Source organism: Chiloscyllium punctatum, chromosome 11 (assembly GCF_047496795.1).
Source record: "Chiloscyllium punctatum isolate Juve2018m chromosome 11, sChiPun1.3, whole genome shotgun sequence".
Lineage (NCBI taxonomy): Eukaryota > Metazoa > Chordata > Chondrichthyes > Orectolobiformes > Hemiscylliidae > Chiloscyllium > Chiloscyllium punctatum.
This window is the reverse complement of record NC_092749.1, coordinates 5,630,298-5,649,041: the sequence shown is the minus strand read 5'-3', so window position 1 is coordinate 5,649,041 and position 18,744 is coordinate 5,630,298. Positions and strand designations below refer to the sequence as shown.

Genomic DNA, 18,744 nt, shown 5'->3' with positions numbered 1-18,744 from the left:
TAGTTATAAGATATTAGGGGAAAGCTCAGAGGAGATGTCAGTGTTATAGGTTTTTTACGCAGAGAATAGTGAATGCATGGAATGCATTTCCAGTGGTGGTGGTGGAAGCAGAGTCATTAGGGATATTTAAGCGACTGCTGAACAGGCACATGGAGAGCAGTGAGTTGAGGGGTGTGTAGGTTAAGTTACTATATTTTACAATAGGATTAAACCTCGGCAGAACATCGTGGGCCAAAGGGCCTGTTCTGTGCTGTTCTATGTTCTATGAAAATATGTTCAGTCTGATCAGAGGATGTTGCTGAGAAGGATTCTGGGAGGAGTCATCGTAGTCACTGCCCAGGAGTAAATAGAAGGAAGTCAAGATTAGTGTGCTGTTGCTAAAGCACAGCAGGTCAGACAGCATCCGAGGAGCAGGAAAATCAATGTTTCGGGCAGGGGCTCCTCAGGTGCTGCCTGACGTGCTGTGCTTTTCCAGCAACACACTAATCTTCACTCTAATCTCCAGCATCTGCAGTCCTCACTTTCGCCTAGTTAATAAAAGGAAGAAAACTTTAGCAGACTGAATATTTTAAGGGCTGCTTTGTGGATGTAGTGCTGCTGGAGTTGAAGTGTACGCTTACTTCAATACTGGGCCTCAGTGAGGAGGGCGAGCAGCGGTGAGGTAAGGCAGTTGGAGGAGGAGCAAACACCTACAGCTGCTCAAGACCAGAGGGTAAAGGAGAAGCAGAAGGACATATACCAGTGAAGTCACAAGCAGCAGGTAAGTGAGTGACTGGTGAATATCTTTTCTTCTTTCATTTTCTCTTTACTGTGCTCCTGTTGTTGGACTAAAACGTTAAGTCAAGGCAGGAGATCCAAGACCCGTGTCATGCTCCTCCTGTGCAGAAACTCAGAGACCGTTCCGATGTCCCTGACTCCATCACGAGCAGGAAGTGAGTCTAACTGCAGCTCCTGCCTGACCGCTTGACAGCTCTGGAGTTCCGACTGGATTCACTGTGAAGCATCTGTGATACTGAGGGAGTCGTGGATAGCAGGTTCAGTAAGTTGGTCACACTGCAGATAAAAATTACTGAGAAAGATAGGGACTGGGTGGCCATTAGACAGAGGAATAGTTGGATGACAGTGCAGTTGTGCCCTGTCATCAATACCCTCCATAACAGGTATAACTATTTTGGATACTGTTGGGGGAGGTGGCTCACCAGGGGAAGGTGGCAGCAGCTGGCTTCATGGCACAGTGGTTGGCTCTGCTGCACAGGAGGTCAGGAAGAAGAGTGTCAGGGCTGTAGTGATTGGGGATTCAATTGTAAGAGGATTAGAAAGGTGTTTCTGCAGTTGTAAATGAGAGTCTGGGATGGTATGTTGCTTCCCTGTTCCAAGGGTCAAAGATGTCTTGGAACTGCTGCAGAATATTCAACAGGGGGAGGATGAACAGCCAGCTGTGGGAGGGCATATAGGCACTAATGATCTCAGTGAAAAACAGGACAGGATGAGGTCCCACAATCTGATAGGGAGTTTGGAGTTAAATTAAAAAGTAGGATTGCAAAGGTAGTAATCTCAGGATTGCTATAATTACCACGTGCCAATCACCAAGAAGAGATACTCTAACTACCACCCCTTGACATTCAATGGTGTTACCATCACTGAATTCCCCACTGTCAAAATCCTTCCTTGGGGTTACAATTGACCAGAAGCGAAATTAGATGCACCACGTAAACACAGTGACTACAAGACGAGGGATACTGCAGCAAGTAACTCATTTTCTGATAGCCTGAAGTCTATCCACCATCTATGCACACGGTGGGAGACCACAACTGCCTCACATTTAGCATTGCCTTGGAGAGGGAAAGGAGCAGTTACTGAGGGAAGATATTTAATTGGGGAAAAGGAAATTATGACGCTATCAGGCAGGAGTTGGGAAGTACAGACTGGGAGCAATTGTTCCACAGAAAGGGCAGATGTGTAGAGACTGTTTAAGGAGCGGTTATTGCGAGTGATGCACGAATTTGTTCCTCTGAGACAGGTAAGAAGGGGTAAGATTAAGGAACCTTGGATGACGAGAACAGAGGAGCTTCTCGTCAAAAGGAAGAAGGCAGCTTATGTAAGGTGGAGGAAGTAAGGATCTAGCACAGCTTTAGAGGATTACAGGCTGGCTAGAAAGGAGCTCAGAAGTAGACTGAGGAGAGCCAGCAGGGAGCACAAAAAAGGTTTCGAGGAGAAAGTGAGGACTGCAGATGCTGAAGATCAGAGCTGAAAATCTTTCCTAATCTTTCCTGCCAAGACTTTTTTGTATTGAAAATGTGTTGCTGGAAAAGCGCAGCAGGTCAGGCAGCATCCAAGGAGCAGGAGAATCGACGTTTCGGGCATGAGCCCGAAGAAGGGCCCTTCCTGAAGAAGGGCTCATGCCCGAAACATCAATTCTCCTTCTTGGATGCTGCCTGACCTGCTGCACTTTTCCAGCAACACATTTTCAATACAAAAAATGCTTGGCAGAAAAGATTAGGGAGAACCCAAAGACATTTTTCTCAGATGTGAGAAAGAAGAGAATGATCAGGGAGAAGGTAGGGCCGATCAGGGATAGCGGAGGGAACTTGTGCATGGAGTCTGAGCAGATAGGGGAAGACCTAAATGAGTTTTTGCTTTGGTTTTCATGAAGTAAAGGTACCTTGTGGTGAATGAAAACTTTGAGGAGCTGGGTTACAGGCTTGACAAGATGAAGTTGATGCACTGGAAATTTTGGCAAACATTAAGATTGATATGTCCCCAGGGCCGGGCCAGACCAGATTTATCCTAGGCTGCTTGGGAAGCAGAAAGGAGGCTGCTAAGCCACTGGTGACGATCTTTGCCTCCTCACTCTCCACGGGGGGTCATACGGAGGATTGGAAGGAGGCAAATATTGTTCCCCTTTCCAAGAAGGGTGATAGGGAAATCCCTGGCAATTAGCGGCCAGTCAGTCTTACGTTTGTGGTCAGCAAAGTGTTGTAAGGAATCCTGAGGGATTGGATTTATGACTATTTGGCAAAGCATAGTGTGATTAAAGGCAGTCAGCATGGCTTTGTGAGGGGCAAGTCATGTCTCACAAATCTGATTGAGTTCTTTGAGAAGGTGACAACACAGCTCAACGAAGGTCAAGCAGTGGATGTGGTGTATATGGACTTCAGCAAGGCATTTGATAAGGTTCCCCATGGTAGGCTCATTCATAAAGCCAGGAGGTATAGGATTCAGGGAGATTTGGCTATTTGGATTACAAACAGGTTGGCTGACAGAAGGCAGAGAGTGGTTGTAGATGGAAAGTATTCTGCCTGGAGGTCAGTGTTGAGTGGTGTCCTGCAGGGCTGTGTTCTTGGGCATCTGCTCTTTGTAGTTTTTATAAATGACTTGGATGAGGAGGTTGAGGGGTGGGTTAGTAAATTTGCAGATGGCACAAAGGTTGGAGGTGTTGTCGATAGTATCGAGGGCTATTGCAGGCTGCAGTGTGACATAGACAGGATGCAGAGCTGGGCTGAGAAATGGCAGATGGAGTTCAACCTGGATAAATGCGAAGTGATGCATTTTGGAAGGTCGAACTCAAATGCTGAATATAGGATTAAAGACAGGATTCTTGGCAGTGTGGAGGAACAGAGGGATCTGTGTGTGCAAGTGCATTGATCCCTTGAAGTTGCCACACAATGGAATGTTTGTGGGATGATTTCGTTGGCAATATGTCAAGAAACCAACTGGACAACAAGCCACCCTAGACTGGCCATTGTGTAATGAGAGAAGATTAATTAGCAACATTGTGGTGTGAAATCCTATGGGAAGAGTGACCATAATATGGTAGCATTCTTCATTAAAATGGAGAGTGGCACAATTAAATCAGAAGTAGGGCCTTGAAAATAATAAAGTTAACGTTGATGGTATGAAGCATGTATTGTATAGGATAATCTGGCCAAGGATACCTATGGGATTAATGGTGGATAGATAATGGCAGACATTTAAAGAACATATGGATGAACCTCAACAATTCTATATCCCTATTTGGCATAACAGTAAAACAAGGAAGGTGGCTCAACTGTGGCTACCAAGGGAAATCAGGAACAGTAACAAAACCAAAGATGAGATGCATAACTTCACCAGCAAAAAGCAGCAAACCTGAAGACTGGGAGAAATTTAAAATTCAGCAGAGGAGGACAAAGGCTTTAATTCGGAAAGGAAAAATAGAACATGAAATTATGCTTGTGGAAAACATAAAAACTGATGGTAAAATCTTTGAGTGATATGGAATCAACAAATGATTGGTGAAGACAAATGTAGATACAGTTAGAATCAGGTGAGTTCACATTGAACAACAAAGAAATGGCGGACCACTTGAACAATGCAAGTTGTTGGAAAAGCTCTGCAGGTTTGGTAGCATCTGAGCAGAGAAATCAGTTAATGTTTCAGGTCTGGTGACCTTTCCACATAACAGTTCTAAGGAAGTGTTACTGGACCCAACTCTGATTTCTCTGATTTCTCTGCACCAATGCTGCCAGACCTGCAGAGCTTTTCCAGCCACTTCTGTTTTTGATTCTGATTTGCACAGCCACAATTCATTTGTTTTTTCCTTTCACCAGGTGAACAAATACTTTGGATCTTCCTTCAGAAAATGCGAGGCGACAGAGTGTCAAGCATGAAGGAGGTATTGAAGGAAATCCTTATTGGTCAGGAAATGGTATTGGGGAAACTGATGGAATTCAAACTGGGTGGCACAGTGGTTAGCACTGCTACCTTACAGCGCCAGAGACCTGGGTTCAATTCCTGCCTCAGGCGACTGACTGTGTGGAGTTTACACGTTCTCCCTGTGTCTGCGTGGGTTCCCTCTGGGTGCTCCGGTTTCCTCCCACAGTCCCAAGATGTGCAGGTAAGGTGAATTGGCTATGGCTAAATTGCCCATAGTGATAGGTAGGGGTATGGGTGGGTTGCGCTTCAGCAGGTCGGTGCAGACTTGTTGGGCTGAAGGGCCTGTTTCCACACTGTAATGTAATCTAATCTAAACCTGATAAGTCCCCAAGGGCTGATGCTTTGCATCCTAGAGTACTTAAGGAAGTGGCTCTAGAAATAATGGATGCATCGGTGATCATTTTCCAGCATTCTGTAGACTCTGAAAGTGTTCCAATGCAGCTAATGTAGCCCCATTCTTTAAAAAAACAAAGGAGAGAGTAAGTGGGGAAATATAACCTTGTTAGTACAAAGGGCCTATTTCCATACAGTAGGGAATCTATAAGTATAGGCAGGTGAGCTTGACATCAGTGGTAGGGAAAATGATGGAGTCAAACATTAAAGACGTAATAACTGAGCATTTGGAAAGTGCTGACAGAATCGGTCCTAGTCAGCATGGATTCATTAAAGGGAAATCATACTTGACAAATCTTCTGGAATTTTTTGAGGATGTGACCAGTAGAGTGGACAAGGGTGAATTAGTAGATGTTGTGTATTTGGACTTTCCAGAGACTTTGACAAAGTCCCACACAAGAGATTAGTAATGTAAATCAAAGCTCATGGTATCGGAGGTAATGTATTGACGTGGATAGAGAACTGATTGGCAGACAGGAAGCAGTGAGTTGGAATAAACAGGTCCTTTTCAGAGTGGCAGGCAGTGACGGGTTTGGTATCATAGGGTGCAGTGCTGGGACCCCAGCTGTTCACAATATACATCAACAATTTGAATGAATTAAGTGAATGCCATGTCACCACATTTGCAGATGACAATAAGTTGGGTAGCAGTATGTGCTGTGAGGAGGATGCAAAGAGGCTGCAGGGTGATTTGGACAGACTGGCTGAGTGGGCAAATGTTTGGCAAATGCAATATAATCTGGATAAATGTGAGGTTATTCACATTGGCCACAAAAAACAGAATAGCACTTTGTGATCTGAATGGTGGCTTTTAGGAAGAGGTGAGGTGCAATGAAACTTAGGTGTCATGGTGGAATAGTCACTGAAGGTTGGCATGCAGGTGCAGCAGGCAGTGAGGAAAGCTAATGGCATGCTGACCTTCATAGTGAGAGGATTTGAGTATCGGAATAAGGATGTCTTGCTGCAGTTATACAGGGTCTTGGTAAGGCCACACCTTGAGTATTGTGTGCAGTTTTGTTCTCCTCCACTGAGGAAGGACATTTTTGAAGGAATGCAGTCAAGGTTCACCAGACTGATTCCTGGGATGGCAGGGCTGACATATGAGGAAAGATTGGATCAACTGGGCTTGTACTCACTGGAACTTGGATGAATGAGGAAGGATTTCATAGAAACGTAAAAAATCCTGATGTGACTGGACAGGCTAGATGCAGGAAGAATGTTCCCAATGTTGGGGAAGTCCAGAACTAGGGGGTCATGATCTAAGAATAAGGAAAAAACCACACAACACTGAGATGAGGAAGAATTTCTTCATTCAGAGTTGACAACCTGAATTCTCTCCCACAGGAAGCTGTTGGGGCAAGTTCATTTGATTTTTAAGAGGAAGCTGGACATGACCCTTTGTGGATCAAACGGTGTGGAGAGAGGGCAGCAATGGGATACAGAAATTACATGATCAGCCATGATTCTATTGAATGGTCATGCAGGCTTGAAGGGACAAATGGCCTACTCCTGCTCTATTTACTATAATTTTGTGTTTCAATAAATTTGAAATGTCACAAAAATTGGAGGAGTTTTGGATAGCCAGTAAGGTTGTCAAAAGATGCAGTGGGATTTTGTTCAGTTGGAAATTTGGGTCAAGAAATGGGAGATGGAGTTTCATTTGGACAAATGTGATGCATTTTGGGAAGTCACTTGTCAGAGGAAAGTAGACAGTAAATGGTAGGAACCTTATGAGAATTGAAAAACAAAGGGATTAGATATGTAAGTCCATAGCTCCTGGAAAGTGGCATTACAAGTGAATAAAGTGGGAAAGAAGGCACACGGCCTGTTTTCTTTGGTTGGGGTGTTGAGTATGAAAATTGGCACGTCATGTTGAAGCTGTATTGCATTTTAGTACAGCCACATTTGGAGTATTGCATGCAGTTCTGGTCAGCACAGTGCTGCAAGGATATGGAGGCTTTGGAGAGGGTGCAAAAGAGGATTACCAGGATGTTGCCTGGATTGGAGTGTATCAGTCTATAAAGACAGGGTGGACAAACTTGGATTGCTTTCGGAAAAGCATCAGAGCCTGGGGGATGACCTGATATAAATTTATAAAATTATGAGAGTCATGGATAAGGTGGATAGTCAGAGTATTTTTGCCAGGATGCAAATGTCAAATACTGGAGGCAGGGGGTGAGGGGGAATAAATTTAGCAGAGGGAAATATTTATTAATAATGTGTGAGGAAAAGTTTTTGCACAGAGGATGGTCAGTGCCTGTATTGCACTGCCAGGGGAGATGGTAGAAACAGGAACATTTTAGAGGCATTTAGACTGACACTTTTACAGGGAGGGAATAGAGGGATATGGGCCATGTGTATGCAGATGGGATTCTTTAGACTGGCATCATGGTTGACACTGATCTGCTATTGGCTTCTCCCTCAGCCACAATGGGGCAAGGAGAAGAGAAACCCCCAGGAACTACCTGAGCCAGCATGGGGTCTGAAGTCAAGCTCTCAGCAACATTCAACACAAAGCTCCAGGTAAATATGTTTGAAACTCCCAGAATATTATGATCACTCTTCCCTAGTCAGGTGGATCAGATGGCAGGAATATAATGTAGAAGTATGACAACATCTCAGCCTCAGTCCCAGTGTCAGCTGTGGGAGCTCATGGAGAGTGAGTTCCTTCGTCCCTTGAATTGTGCTCAATGTGGAGTGGTTCCCTTTAACCTGAATCGAGCCAATTGTCTCTGAAATGGAGAGAGATGTGCGTGCCCCTTTGTGCTCTATGGTTCATTCCCAATCCCTGGGAGATTCCCCTGCAGATGTGGCACCTCATAGAGCAATCTCCCTGACTCTGTTCATCCAGCCCAATAACAATGACACTCTTGTGAATCAAATGGAATTAATATCACTGATTCTGCAGTATAAAGCTCCACGTTTCCCATAAAGTCATCTGCCCATTATCATAAATAAATCCTCTTTTCACTTGCCCAACCTACATTGAATCTGAGCTCAGCTTCCTCTCCACAGTGAATCCATCCCCGAGATCACTCTCTATCACCTCCTCAATCTTCTTGATCACAAACTGATCTCCAATTCATTCATTGGGCAAGAGGTTATTGTTGGACGTGATTGTCATGTAAACTCTACTTACTGTCAACAATGAGCTGGCTTCCTCTCCCATAGATCGATCCCCAGACTGAGCAGTAATAGACCCCTGTGTCACTGGGCTGGACGTTTGTGATGGTCAGAATGAAGCTATTACTGGAGAGGTCTCTGGAAGGCTGGAATTGCTCAGTGAATCCTGAGTACAGTTGTATATAATTCGATGTGTAATGCCTCAAGATCCACACTGTCCTTCCTCCTGGTTGTTCCCAATACCAGTAAACATCGGTGTCTGTCACTGCGGCGTTCCTCATGGTGCACAGTAACCGGGCAGTGTGACCCTCGGTGACACGTTCCAGGATCGGATACTGGAGAAGGTCTGGAACGTTTGCACCTTCAAAACAGAAAAAATCAATAAACAAACAGGAATCTGATTTTTCTAAACTCCCATATGGAATTAAAGGGACTCTCTCAGCAGTCTCAGTCCTATATTAAAGAAAGGGAACAGGTTGTCAGACTGAACTAGTTGTGATGGTTAGATCCTGATTGATATCCTGGCTATCAGTCACTGTGCTGAGAACAGCAGTACAGATGTTGCTATAACAGTGACATGTTGAGATCACACTGTTGAACCACTGTCTGACACAAGCTAACTTGCCACACACTGCAATCCTTTTCCCTGGACTATTCATAGTGGGAGAGGCTTCCTGACAATCCACAGCAGATCTAAGGATTGCAACTGGGAAGGGTCTGCTGCATTAGAAAAGGCAGCCAGGCAGCATTTAAAGGAGCTGGATTTCCCCAAAGATCGACAGAGATACAGCCTCTCTAGCCTCAGCAAACTGAGGCCTCTCCATAGGTAAGGGTCCTGGAAGTCAGACTTGGGGGGAAATGGGGAACCTCTCCCTCCATTCCCTGGATACAGGATCTTTACCACAGCTACTGCTGCCTGAAACAAAAGTAAAATGGGAAAGGGGGCTAACGTGGAAAATTAGAGATAGTATTAGATCCAAGGAAGAGGCAAACAAATTCCACTAAAAGACAACAGAACCAAGGAGTGATTGATTAATGATTGATTCAGGAAGAAAAAATCATGTATGAAAATAACCTTGAGGGGAACATACAACTGACTGGAAAGGTCTCTGTCAGAATGTGAATAGAAAAAGATTGTGAAGGAGCTGGTGTTAGACTGGGGTGGACAACATCACAACTGGTTTATTTAAAATAACAAGCTTTCAAAACGCTGCTCCTTCATCAGTTGAAGACCAACAACTTGTGATCTCTAATAAACCTGTTGGAATATATCCTGGTATCATGTGACTTCTGACTGTGAGAAAAAAATTAGTAAAGGTAAATGTCAGTCCCTTACAGCTAGAAACAGGGGATTTTGGTTCTGTGTTCACAAAGGTGGACACAAAGAACATTCCAGAAACATTGGGAAACACATGGTTTCATGAGAGCAAGGAAATGAAAGAAACCAAAATTAGTCGAGATGTGGTATTGGTGAAATTGATGATAAATCGCCAGGGTTTAATAATCTACATCTCAGAGCATTTAAAGAAGTGGCTCTGGAAATAATAGATGCATTGATGGTCATCTTCCAAGACTCTACATTCTCTGAAACATTTTCTACAGATTAGAGGGTAGCAAATGGAACCCCAATATTTCAGAAGAGAGACAGAGGGAAAACAGGGATGTTGTGTGTAGTTTCAGTGTCTCCAATCATTCTTCTTGCTATTCCTCTCAGTTACTGAGACCAAGTGGGGAAGTATACCCAGATTAACTCTTTGGCAGAAGAGTGGCTCGGCCTTGATAAACAAAGTTGGTTTATGACATCATACTGAATTCAAAATTTGGGAGAAGATTTGAAGCTCGGGTGCTCGTTGTTGTGGTTCTGTTTGCCGAGCTGGGAATATGTGTTGCAACCATTTTGTCCCCTGTCTAGGTGACATCCTCAGTGCTTGGGAGCCTCCTGTGAAGCACTTCTGTGATGTTTCCTCCGGCATTTACAGTGGTTTGTCTCTGCCGCTTCCGGTTGTTAGTTCCAGCTGTCCACTGCAGTGACCGGTACATTGGGTCCAGGCCGATGTGTTTGTTGATAGAGTCTGTGGATGAGTGCCATGCCTCTAGGAATTCCCTGGCTGTTCTCTGAGACCTAGACAGGGGACGAAACGTTTGCAACACAAATTCCCAGCTCGGCGAACAGAACCACAACATCATACTGAATAGCAAGTTATATTCCATCTGAGTGACGTGAGAGTCTCTGGGAGACCTCAGGCAGGACTTAAAAGGACAAGTTACTTTTTCACAACAAAGACCATCACAGTGAACTGAGAACTTAGAACTGGTTAGCTCCTCTCAGGAACTGTCCTTTCTATCCTGATGGTGGATCTTATGTTGTGATATGAGTTAACTCTTTCACATTCTAACTGTCTCACAGGAATATCCACCTGGTAATGAAAAACAGTTCTCATAAACCAGACAATCTTATCCAGTACAGAAGATGAAACATAAACAGCAGTTAACCCTTGTACAGACAGCTGGAGCTAGTGGGGACAGGGTTGAGTGGAAAGGGAAATGAAACCCTCGACTCACTCTGTTGTTGCCCTGTCATAACCATCCAATGAATGTGAAGAAACCCAAGACAGAATAAAAGACAGCCTCAGGATTCCAACAGTGAGAGTGAGAACAAGAACAGATTCACAGGCAGCAGAGGAACTGTTTCCTGTCGTGGAAGATGAAATTGTGAAATTAGAAGCTGAGCTGAAATGTGACAGAGCAGACAGACCCAAACTAACAGGAAATGGATGAGGCAGCAGTTCCCACAAATAGATTCAGAAGCAGGAGGGAAGAAAGCAAAAGGAACGGCAGAACTTCACAGAAAGGTGAATGTACAATGGGAACATCTATTGTCTCATCCATGTCCCTAAATTCCATGAGAAGAATTCATCATTTGGACTCTAACCCACCCCAGTGATTCTTTGATAAAGTAAATAACTGTGTTTACTGGAAATCTGAAACACAACCAGAAATTGCTGGAAAAATTCTACAGGTCTGGCAACATCTGTGGGAAGAAAACAGAGTTAACATTTCAAATCTGGTGACTTTTCATCAGAACCCCATCATTTCCTGCTTTTGTTCCAGCAATTCTTTGGCTGTTAGATTAGATTGGATTGCCTACAGTATGGAAAAAGGCCCTTCAGCCCAAAAAGTCCACACTGACCCTCCGAAGATTAACCCACCCAGAACCATTCCCTGACCCTACATTTACTGATGCACCTAATACTGTGGGCAGTTTAGCATAACCAATTCACCCGACTCGCACATCTTTGGATTGTGGGAGGAAATCGGAACACCCAGGGGAAACTCACGCAGACACGGGGAGAATGTGCAAACTCCACACAGACGTTCACCCGAGGCGGGAATTGAACCTGGGTCCCTGGCGCTGTGAGGCTATAGCGCTAACCACTGAGTCACCATGCCACCCTTTTTTAGATATTCTACAGTGTTGAAACAGGCCCTTCAGCCCAATGAGTCCACACCGACCCTCTGAAGAGAAACCCACTGTGACCCATTTCCCTCTGACTAATGACCTAACACTATGGGCAATTTGCCTTGGCCAATTTACCTGGCCTGCACATCTTTGGACTGTGGGAGGAAACTGGAACATCTGGAGGAAATCCACGCAAACAGGGGGAGAACATGTACACTCCACACAGACAGTCACCCAAGGCTGGAAATGAACTCGGGTCCCTGGCGCTATAAGGCAGCAGTGCTTACCACTGAGCCATTGTGCCACCCCCTGTCTTCAAACACTGTTGCTAAAATCAATGATTGATCATTAATTAGATTTTAAGGAGGCTCTTAAAGAGGCAAAGTGAGTTTGAGAGCTGCAGAGGTGAGAGAGTCAGTTCCAGAAAGCAGTGATCAGAACAATGAAGGTCCAACAAGAGTATTTTAAGTGTATTCTGCAAAGCCAGAAGCACCAGAGACAATCTTTACTCCACCTACACCTCCTAATGCCACAACACCACCGTGCTGATGTGCTGATGGGAAGCATTGGCTCACGTCCATGAGCCACAACCAATTGATCACAAAAGAATAATGATAGAGAGTTAGTAAATCAGAAGGATCAAGAGGGATCCATTCAATCAGTAGACAGATCTCCAGGGGTGAGTGCTGGACGGGTGATAATAGAGGTTGGGATGATGGGTGTGATAATGGGGGTGGGGTTTATGGATGAATGATGATGGGGTTGGGGATGATGGGTGAGATGATGGGGGTGGGGGTGATGGGTGAATAAAGATGGGAGTGGGGTGGGGATGATGGGTGAGTGATGTTGGGCATGGTGTTGAGCCACTGGGTGAGTGATGATGGGAGTAGGGTGGGGCAGATGGGTGAACTGGATTGACACAAAGTACAACTTGGCTGTTCCATGACACCACAATAAGCCTGAGCTGCTGCAATTATCTGGCAGTTATCAGGTTCCTGCAAGCTGTGTGGGCAAGAGTGCAGTCTACAGGGAGAATGAGCAAACTGACCATGATACCTTGGGACAGGGTGTGATTCATGTGGGGAGAGGAAATAGCAATGTTATTGTGGGAGGGGACAGTATAATGAGGGAGCGTAGATCCTGCTTCCTACAAACATGAGTGTGATTCCCGAGGATGTGCTGTCTTCCCAGAGCCAGGAGAAAGGATATCTCCTCAGGGCAGGAGAAAAAAACTTGGAGAGGGAGAAGAATGATTTCATCATCATTGTCCACATTGGGACCAATGACACTGGGAGCACAAGAAAGAAAGACTTTGAACAGTTCAGAGCTAAATTATAACACAGAATCTCCGAGGTAAGAATCTCTGGATTACTGTCTGAGCCACAGGAAAACTGGCACTGGGCAAATACAGTCAAGCATTTCAGTACATGACTCAGAGTTTGGTCTGGAGGGAAAGGGTTTCGATTAGTGGGGCATTGACATCAGTACTGGGGTAAAAGGGAAGTGTTCTTCTGGGACTGGCTTCACTTGAACCATGCTGGGACTGGTATCCTGATGAATTGAGTAACTAGGGCTTAGAGAGGGTTTGAAACTAATTAATTGGAGGGAAGGTTTGGGAGAAAGGGTTTAGATGCTGACAAAGCAAGAGGAGACAGCTGCATTACAGGGCAGCTATTTGGATAACAATATCTAGAATGGGAAAGGAACAGACAGAATACAAACACAGAAAAACGGCAGTGAATAGGGCTACCAGCGGAAATAATGTTAATGACTCTTTACTTGAATGCATAAAGTATTAAGAACAAGATAACTGAAATAATGGCCCAATAATAGGCTAACATAGAGTTGTTCAGAAAAATTAGACTAAGCATAAAATATTCACTCTCTTTCTCTCTCTACAGATACTGCCAGACCTGCTGAGTTCTTCTAGCATTCTCTGTGTTTGCTTTAGGTTTCCATCATCTCAGTATTTTGCCTTTAGTAAAAGTGGATGAGGAATGTGAATTACTGTCTCCAAGTTTGTGGATAACACAACAATAAGTAGGAAGGTAAGTAATGACAAAAAGTTTGCCCAGGGATATTGACACAGGAAGTGAAGAGGCAAAGACTTGGCAAGATGGAGTATAATGTAAAGAAATGTGAGTCCATACACTTTGTCTGGAAGAACAGGGGAGCTGAATATTATTGAAATAGGAAAGATGACAGAAAGCTGCAGAACAAAGGGATTTGGGAGTCCTCATCCATAAATCACGAGAAAAGCTAACATCCAAGTTCTGTTGGTCACAGGGAAAGCAAATGAAGATTATCCTTCAATTCAAAGGAAATGGAGAATAAAATCAGGAAGATTTTACCAAAACTGTACAAACCACTAGTCAGACCACACCTGGAATCCTGTGAAACAGTTCTTGTTCCTTATCTGAGGAAAAGGTGTCCTGGTATTGGAGGCTGTCTAGAGAAGGGTCACTGGGCTGGTAGCCAGTATGGAGGCACTGTTTTATGAGGAGAGGTGACATTAATTGAGCTTGTTCTCACCAGAATATCAAAAAAATGTGAGGCATCAGTACTGAAACAGAAAAAGATTCCAAGAGAATTTGACAGGGTAGATGTGAAAAAAATGTTTCCACTGTTCGAGAGTCTGGGAACAGAAGACAGAATCTCAGAATCAGGGGATGTATACTTAAGGCAGGGAGGAGAAGGGGTTTCCTCACTGAGAAGGGAACTCTATCACATAGGAGAACTGAGGCTTCACCATTCAGTATGATGAAGTTGAGAAAGACAGACTTTTAAACAGAAAGTAAATCTAGAGATACAGGGAAAAGACAGGAAAGTCAAATTGGGGATTATTAGAGCAGCCATGAGCAGACTCAATGGGCAGAATGGTCTGATTCTGATCTTCCATCTTCTGGTCCAATGGCATTAAGGTCCAATTGAGGCATTTAACAGGGCACTGGATGATTATTTACACAGAAACAATATACAGGATGAAGAAGAAAAGGCGAGTTATTGACACTAAATTATGGAGTCATTGAGTCATAAAGATACATCGCTCAGAACAGGCTCATTGGTCCAATTCATCCATTCCAAATAGATACCCTAAATTAATCTAGGTCTATTTGCCAGCATTTGGCCCATATCCCTCTAACTCTTCCCATCCATATACCCATTCAGATGCCTTTTAAATATATGAGTTTCCACCACTTCTTCTGGCAGCTCATTCCAAACACGCACCATCATCCATGTGGACAAGTTGCCGGTTATGTCTTTTTAAATCTTTCCCCTCTCACCTTAAACCTATTATCTCCAATTTTGGACACCCCTACCCTGGAAAAAGACCTGTGGATATTCACCCTATCGATTCCCTTCATGATTTCAGAAAATTCTATAAGGACATCCCTCAGCCTCCAATGCTCCAGGGAAAATAGCCCCAGCCTATTCAGTCTCTCCCAATATTTGAAATCCTCCAACCCTGGCAACATCCTTGTCAATCTTTTCTGAACCCTTTCAAGTTTCACAATATTCTTCCCTTTGACAAGGAGATCAGAACTGAAAATAATATTCTGAAAGTGGCCAAACCAATATCCTGTGTAACTGTAACATGACATTGCAATTCCTATTCTCAATGCAATGACCAATAAAGACAAACATACCATCTGCCTTCTTCACTATCCTATCGACTTACCATTCCACTTTCAAGAGACTGTGCACCTTCACCTAAGGTCCCTTTGCTTGACAACACTCCCCAAGGCCCAACTATTAACCATACGAGTCCTACGCTGACTTGCCTCAGCAAAGTGCAAGAGCTCACATTTATCTAAATTAAACTCCATCTGCCTCTCCTCGGCCCATTGGCCCATTTGGTCAAGGTCCTGTAGCACTCTGAGATTACCTTCTTTACAGTTCAGCACAGCTTCAATTTTGGTGTCATCTGCGAACTTACCAACCATACTCCCTCTATTCACATCCAAATCTTTCATATAGATAACAAAAAGCAGTGGTCCCAACACTGATTCTTGTGGCACACTGCTGGACACAGGCCTCCAATCTAAAGAATAACCTCCCCTACCACCCTCTATTTCCTACCATTAAGCCAAATTTGTATCCAATGGGCTATATCTCCTTAGATTCCAAATGATGTAACCTTGCTAACCAGCCTAACCGGGAAACATTGTTGAACATCTTGCTGAAGTCCGTATAGACAGAGTCTAGCACTCTGTATTCATCAGCCTTCTTTGTCATTTCTTCAAAAAACTCAGTCAAGTTAGTGAAACACAAAGCCGTGTTGACTATCCCTAATCAGTCCTTACTTTTCCAAATGCCTAATTTAACCTGTCATTCAGAATCGCTTCCAACAACCTACCCACCACTGACCTAAGGCTCATCTGTCTATGGTTCCCTGGCTTTTCCTAACCGCCTTTCTTAAAAAGTTGTGCAACATTAGCCAACCTCCACTCATCCAGCACCCCAGCTATGGCTCTTGTTAATGTAAATATCACAGCAAAAGGCCAGCAGTCACTTCCTTTGCTTCCCACAGAGTTCTGGGGTTTAACTGATCTGATTCAAGGGATTTATCCAACATTCTGAATTTTGAGTCTTCCAGCATCTCCTCTTCCGTAATTTGGACACTTTTCAATATATCATCAGTTATTTACCCAAATTCTCTAGTTTCCATATTCTTCTTTGCAGTAAATACCGATGTGAAATATTTGTTAATTATCTCACCCGTGCTCTGCAGTTAAAGTACTGAGAGAGCCAATGGCTTCCTTTCTCATCAGATCACTATGGGAACAGTGAGGTTCCACTCTGTGGAGCAAATGTTACTTCCCCTTTTCTGTTTCCTGGGCTCAGTTTGCAGTTGGTGTTCAAAAAAGGCAACCCCAATCTCAGGCATGTGGTCAAAACAACATTTTGTGCTGTCATTCCCTCTCTTTGCTCTGTAGATGGTGTAATCCCCAGTTTGTTCCACATTGTCTGTCCACTGAACAGCTTGGAAATGGTGAGAGTGCAGAGGGACACTCTACATTCTCAGTGAGTGTGATGGGGTGGCTTGGCTTAGTTTGCTTCTCTCTCACATATAGGACAGGAAGCTGTGACTGTCCAAGCTATTTCTAGAGATTTTTTTCAAAGCTGACATTCTGGTGGACGAGGCAGATGTCACAGAACAGTTTCTGATGAGCTACAGTGGGTGGGTGAGGCTAGTACAAGAGAGATGAGTGTGGCACCATGGCAGCAGATCACCTGACAGGAGGGGCTATACACAGCAGCAACAGAGAGAAGATTGCACTCTGTCCTTGTTTCCATCAGATTTGTGTGGAGTCCTCAGTCATCTAATTCAAGATTTAAAGCTCACAGAGCACAAAGTGAAAAAGAACAGGAGATACTCTCTGTCTCCTAACCATCAACATCCTTCCTTCAATTAACACCATCACACAAAACATGAACTGGCATTCAGCACATTCATCTTTGGAAATGTTTCTGCTTTGGAACAGATCCAGGATTCAGTGTGATCCTGGTTCACAGTTTGTGAAGTCCTGGAGATATTTTCATGGAACAAATTCAATATTATTGATTATAGAGAACTGATGTAAGTGTCAGCATGGGTCCATTGATGAAACTCACTCTGAATCACAAAGCTGTAAATTCACCAAGTTTGCAAAAACAGGAGATTGTCTTTCAAGTCCATCCAACAAGACCCAGTAAATACACAGACTAATCCAATTCACCCCAAATACATACCGTAATATGCAGCCTGTCTCTCAATCCCATCCTCACAGGAAATGAATGACAGAAAAGGATGAGAGGAACATTTCATTTTCTGGTCTGTGTTCCCAGCCTGTGGAACTCTGTGTTAGCTGCACCAAACAATCTCCAGACAATTGAGAGTTTGGGGCTGGAAAAGCACAGCAGGTCAGGCAGCATCCAAGGCGCAGGAAAAGAGACGTTTTCAGCGCTTTTGCCTGAGACATTGATTTTCCTGCCCCTCGGATGCTGCCTGACCCTCTATGCTGTTCCAACACCACACTCTCTAATCTCCAGCATCTGCAGTCCTCACTTTCTCCTGATCTCCAGACAGTGACAAATTCTCCTTGTGACACTCTCCTCCAGTTCTCAATGTTCAAACCTACAGAATTCTCACAAACTCGACAGCAGCAGCACAGAAATATCTTTTACAATAAGTTAAACATTTCCAAAGGAAACACTTACCCGAAGTAATACAGAGAGACAGGGTCACAGCAAAAAGATATCCACTGATTATTTCAATAGAGTGACAACCCCTTTTCTCCACACAGTTCATTGTACGTTCAGTTAATAAATTGAAACACAAAGTGTCCCAGCCAACTACAGCTTCTTTAATCTGTCATTTCTCAGGAGGTAAGAAGTTCAAGTGTCAGTAAAGGGGAAGCAGTGACAATCAACCAATGGCAGTTCTGTTCTGAGGGAGGGTAAGTCTGGCTGGATTTTCTTGTGAAACAGTGAGTTTTATTTCAGCAGTGATGCTCATTCTTTATTCAGTGCAACTTCCTCATATTTTGTCAATTAATCATTGAGAATTTATACATTTGACTGTTTGACCCATTTCAGTTTTGAAAACACTTTACCCAAATGCTCCTGCTGATGAGGTGGACAAGGGGGACACAGTGTCACTCAGTTAGTCTCTTTTTTTCCTAAAAGCTGTTCCTTGGCTCAAGGAGACTCTGTCCTTGATTCTTTTCTGGTTTGGTACAGAGATGAAAAGGATTTTGAGAGACTTTTTGTTTATATGTAAACAGATGAGATTTCAGGCCAAAGTGGTCAAGTTTTAGAAGTGACCTGAAGAATGAAAGGGGAGTGGCCAGCTCTCTAGCTGAGCAGTTTTAATTCAGTCCTGAATTGATTGGAAGTTCAACAGTGAGCTGTGTGGAAACTCTCTCTCTCTTTCTGTCCTTCATCTTCAAACTGTAAGCATGTGTTCTATTTAAACTGTTTTTTAAAGGGGGTTTACTTATTGGGATGGTTCTGCATATTCGAACAGCCTAATTAAATCTAGTTGGATAGGTTGAGTTCTGTATTGCTCTTTATTCTGTTCTTTGTGTTTC

General features: G+C 43.8%; 1 protein-coding gene across 1 annotated transcript in view; it reads right to left on the bottom strand.

The window, feature by feature from the left end:
- Nucleotides 1-18,017, bottom strand: part of LOC140482694 (immunoglobulin alpha-2 heavy chain-like) — a 47,874-nt gene extending 29,857 nt beyond the window's left edge. The window contains exons 1-2 of the mRNA XM_072580217.1: nucleotides 17,873-18,017; nucleotides 8,228-8,572 (exon numbers count right to left, since the gene is read on the bottom strand). Coding sequence (XP_072436318.1) covers nucleotides 8,228-8,572; nucleotides 17,873-17,963 — 436 coding nt within the window. The 5' untranslated portion in view covers nucleotides 17,964-18,017. The remainder of the gene's footprint in view (nucleotides 1-8,227; nucleotides 8,573-17,872) is intronic.
- Nucleotides 18,018-18,744: the final 727 nt, after the last annotated feature.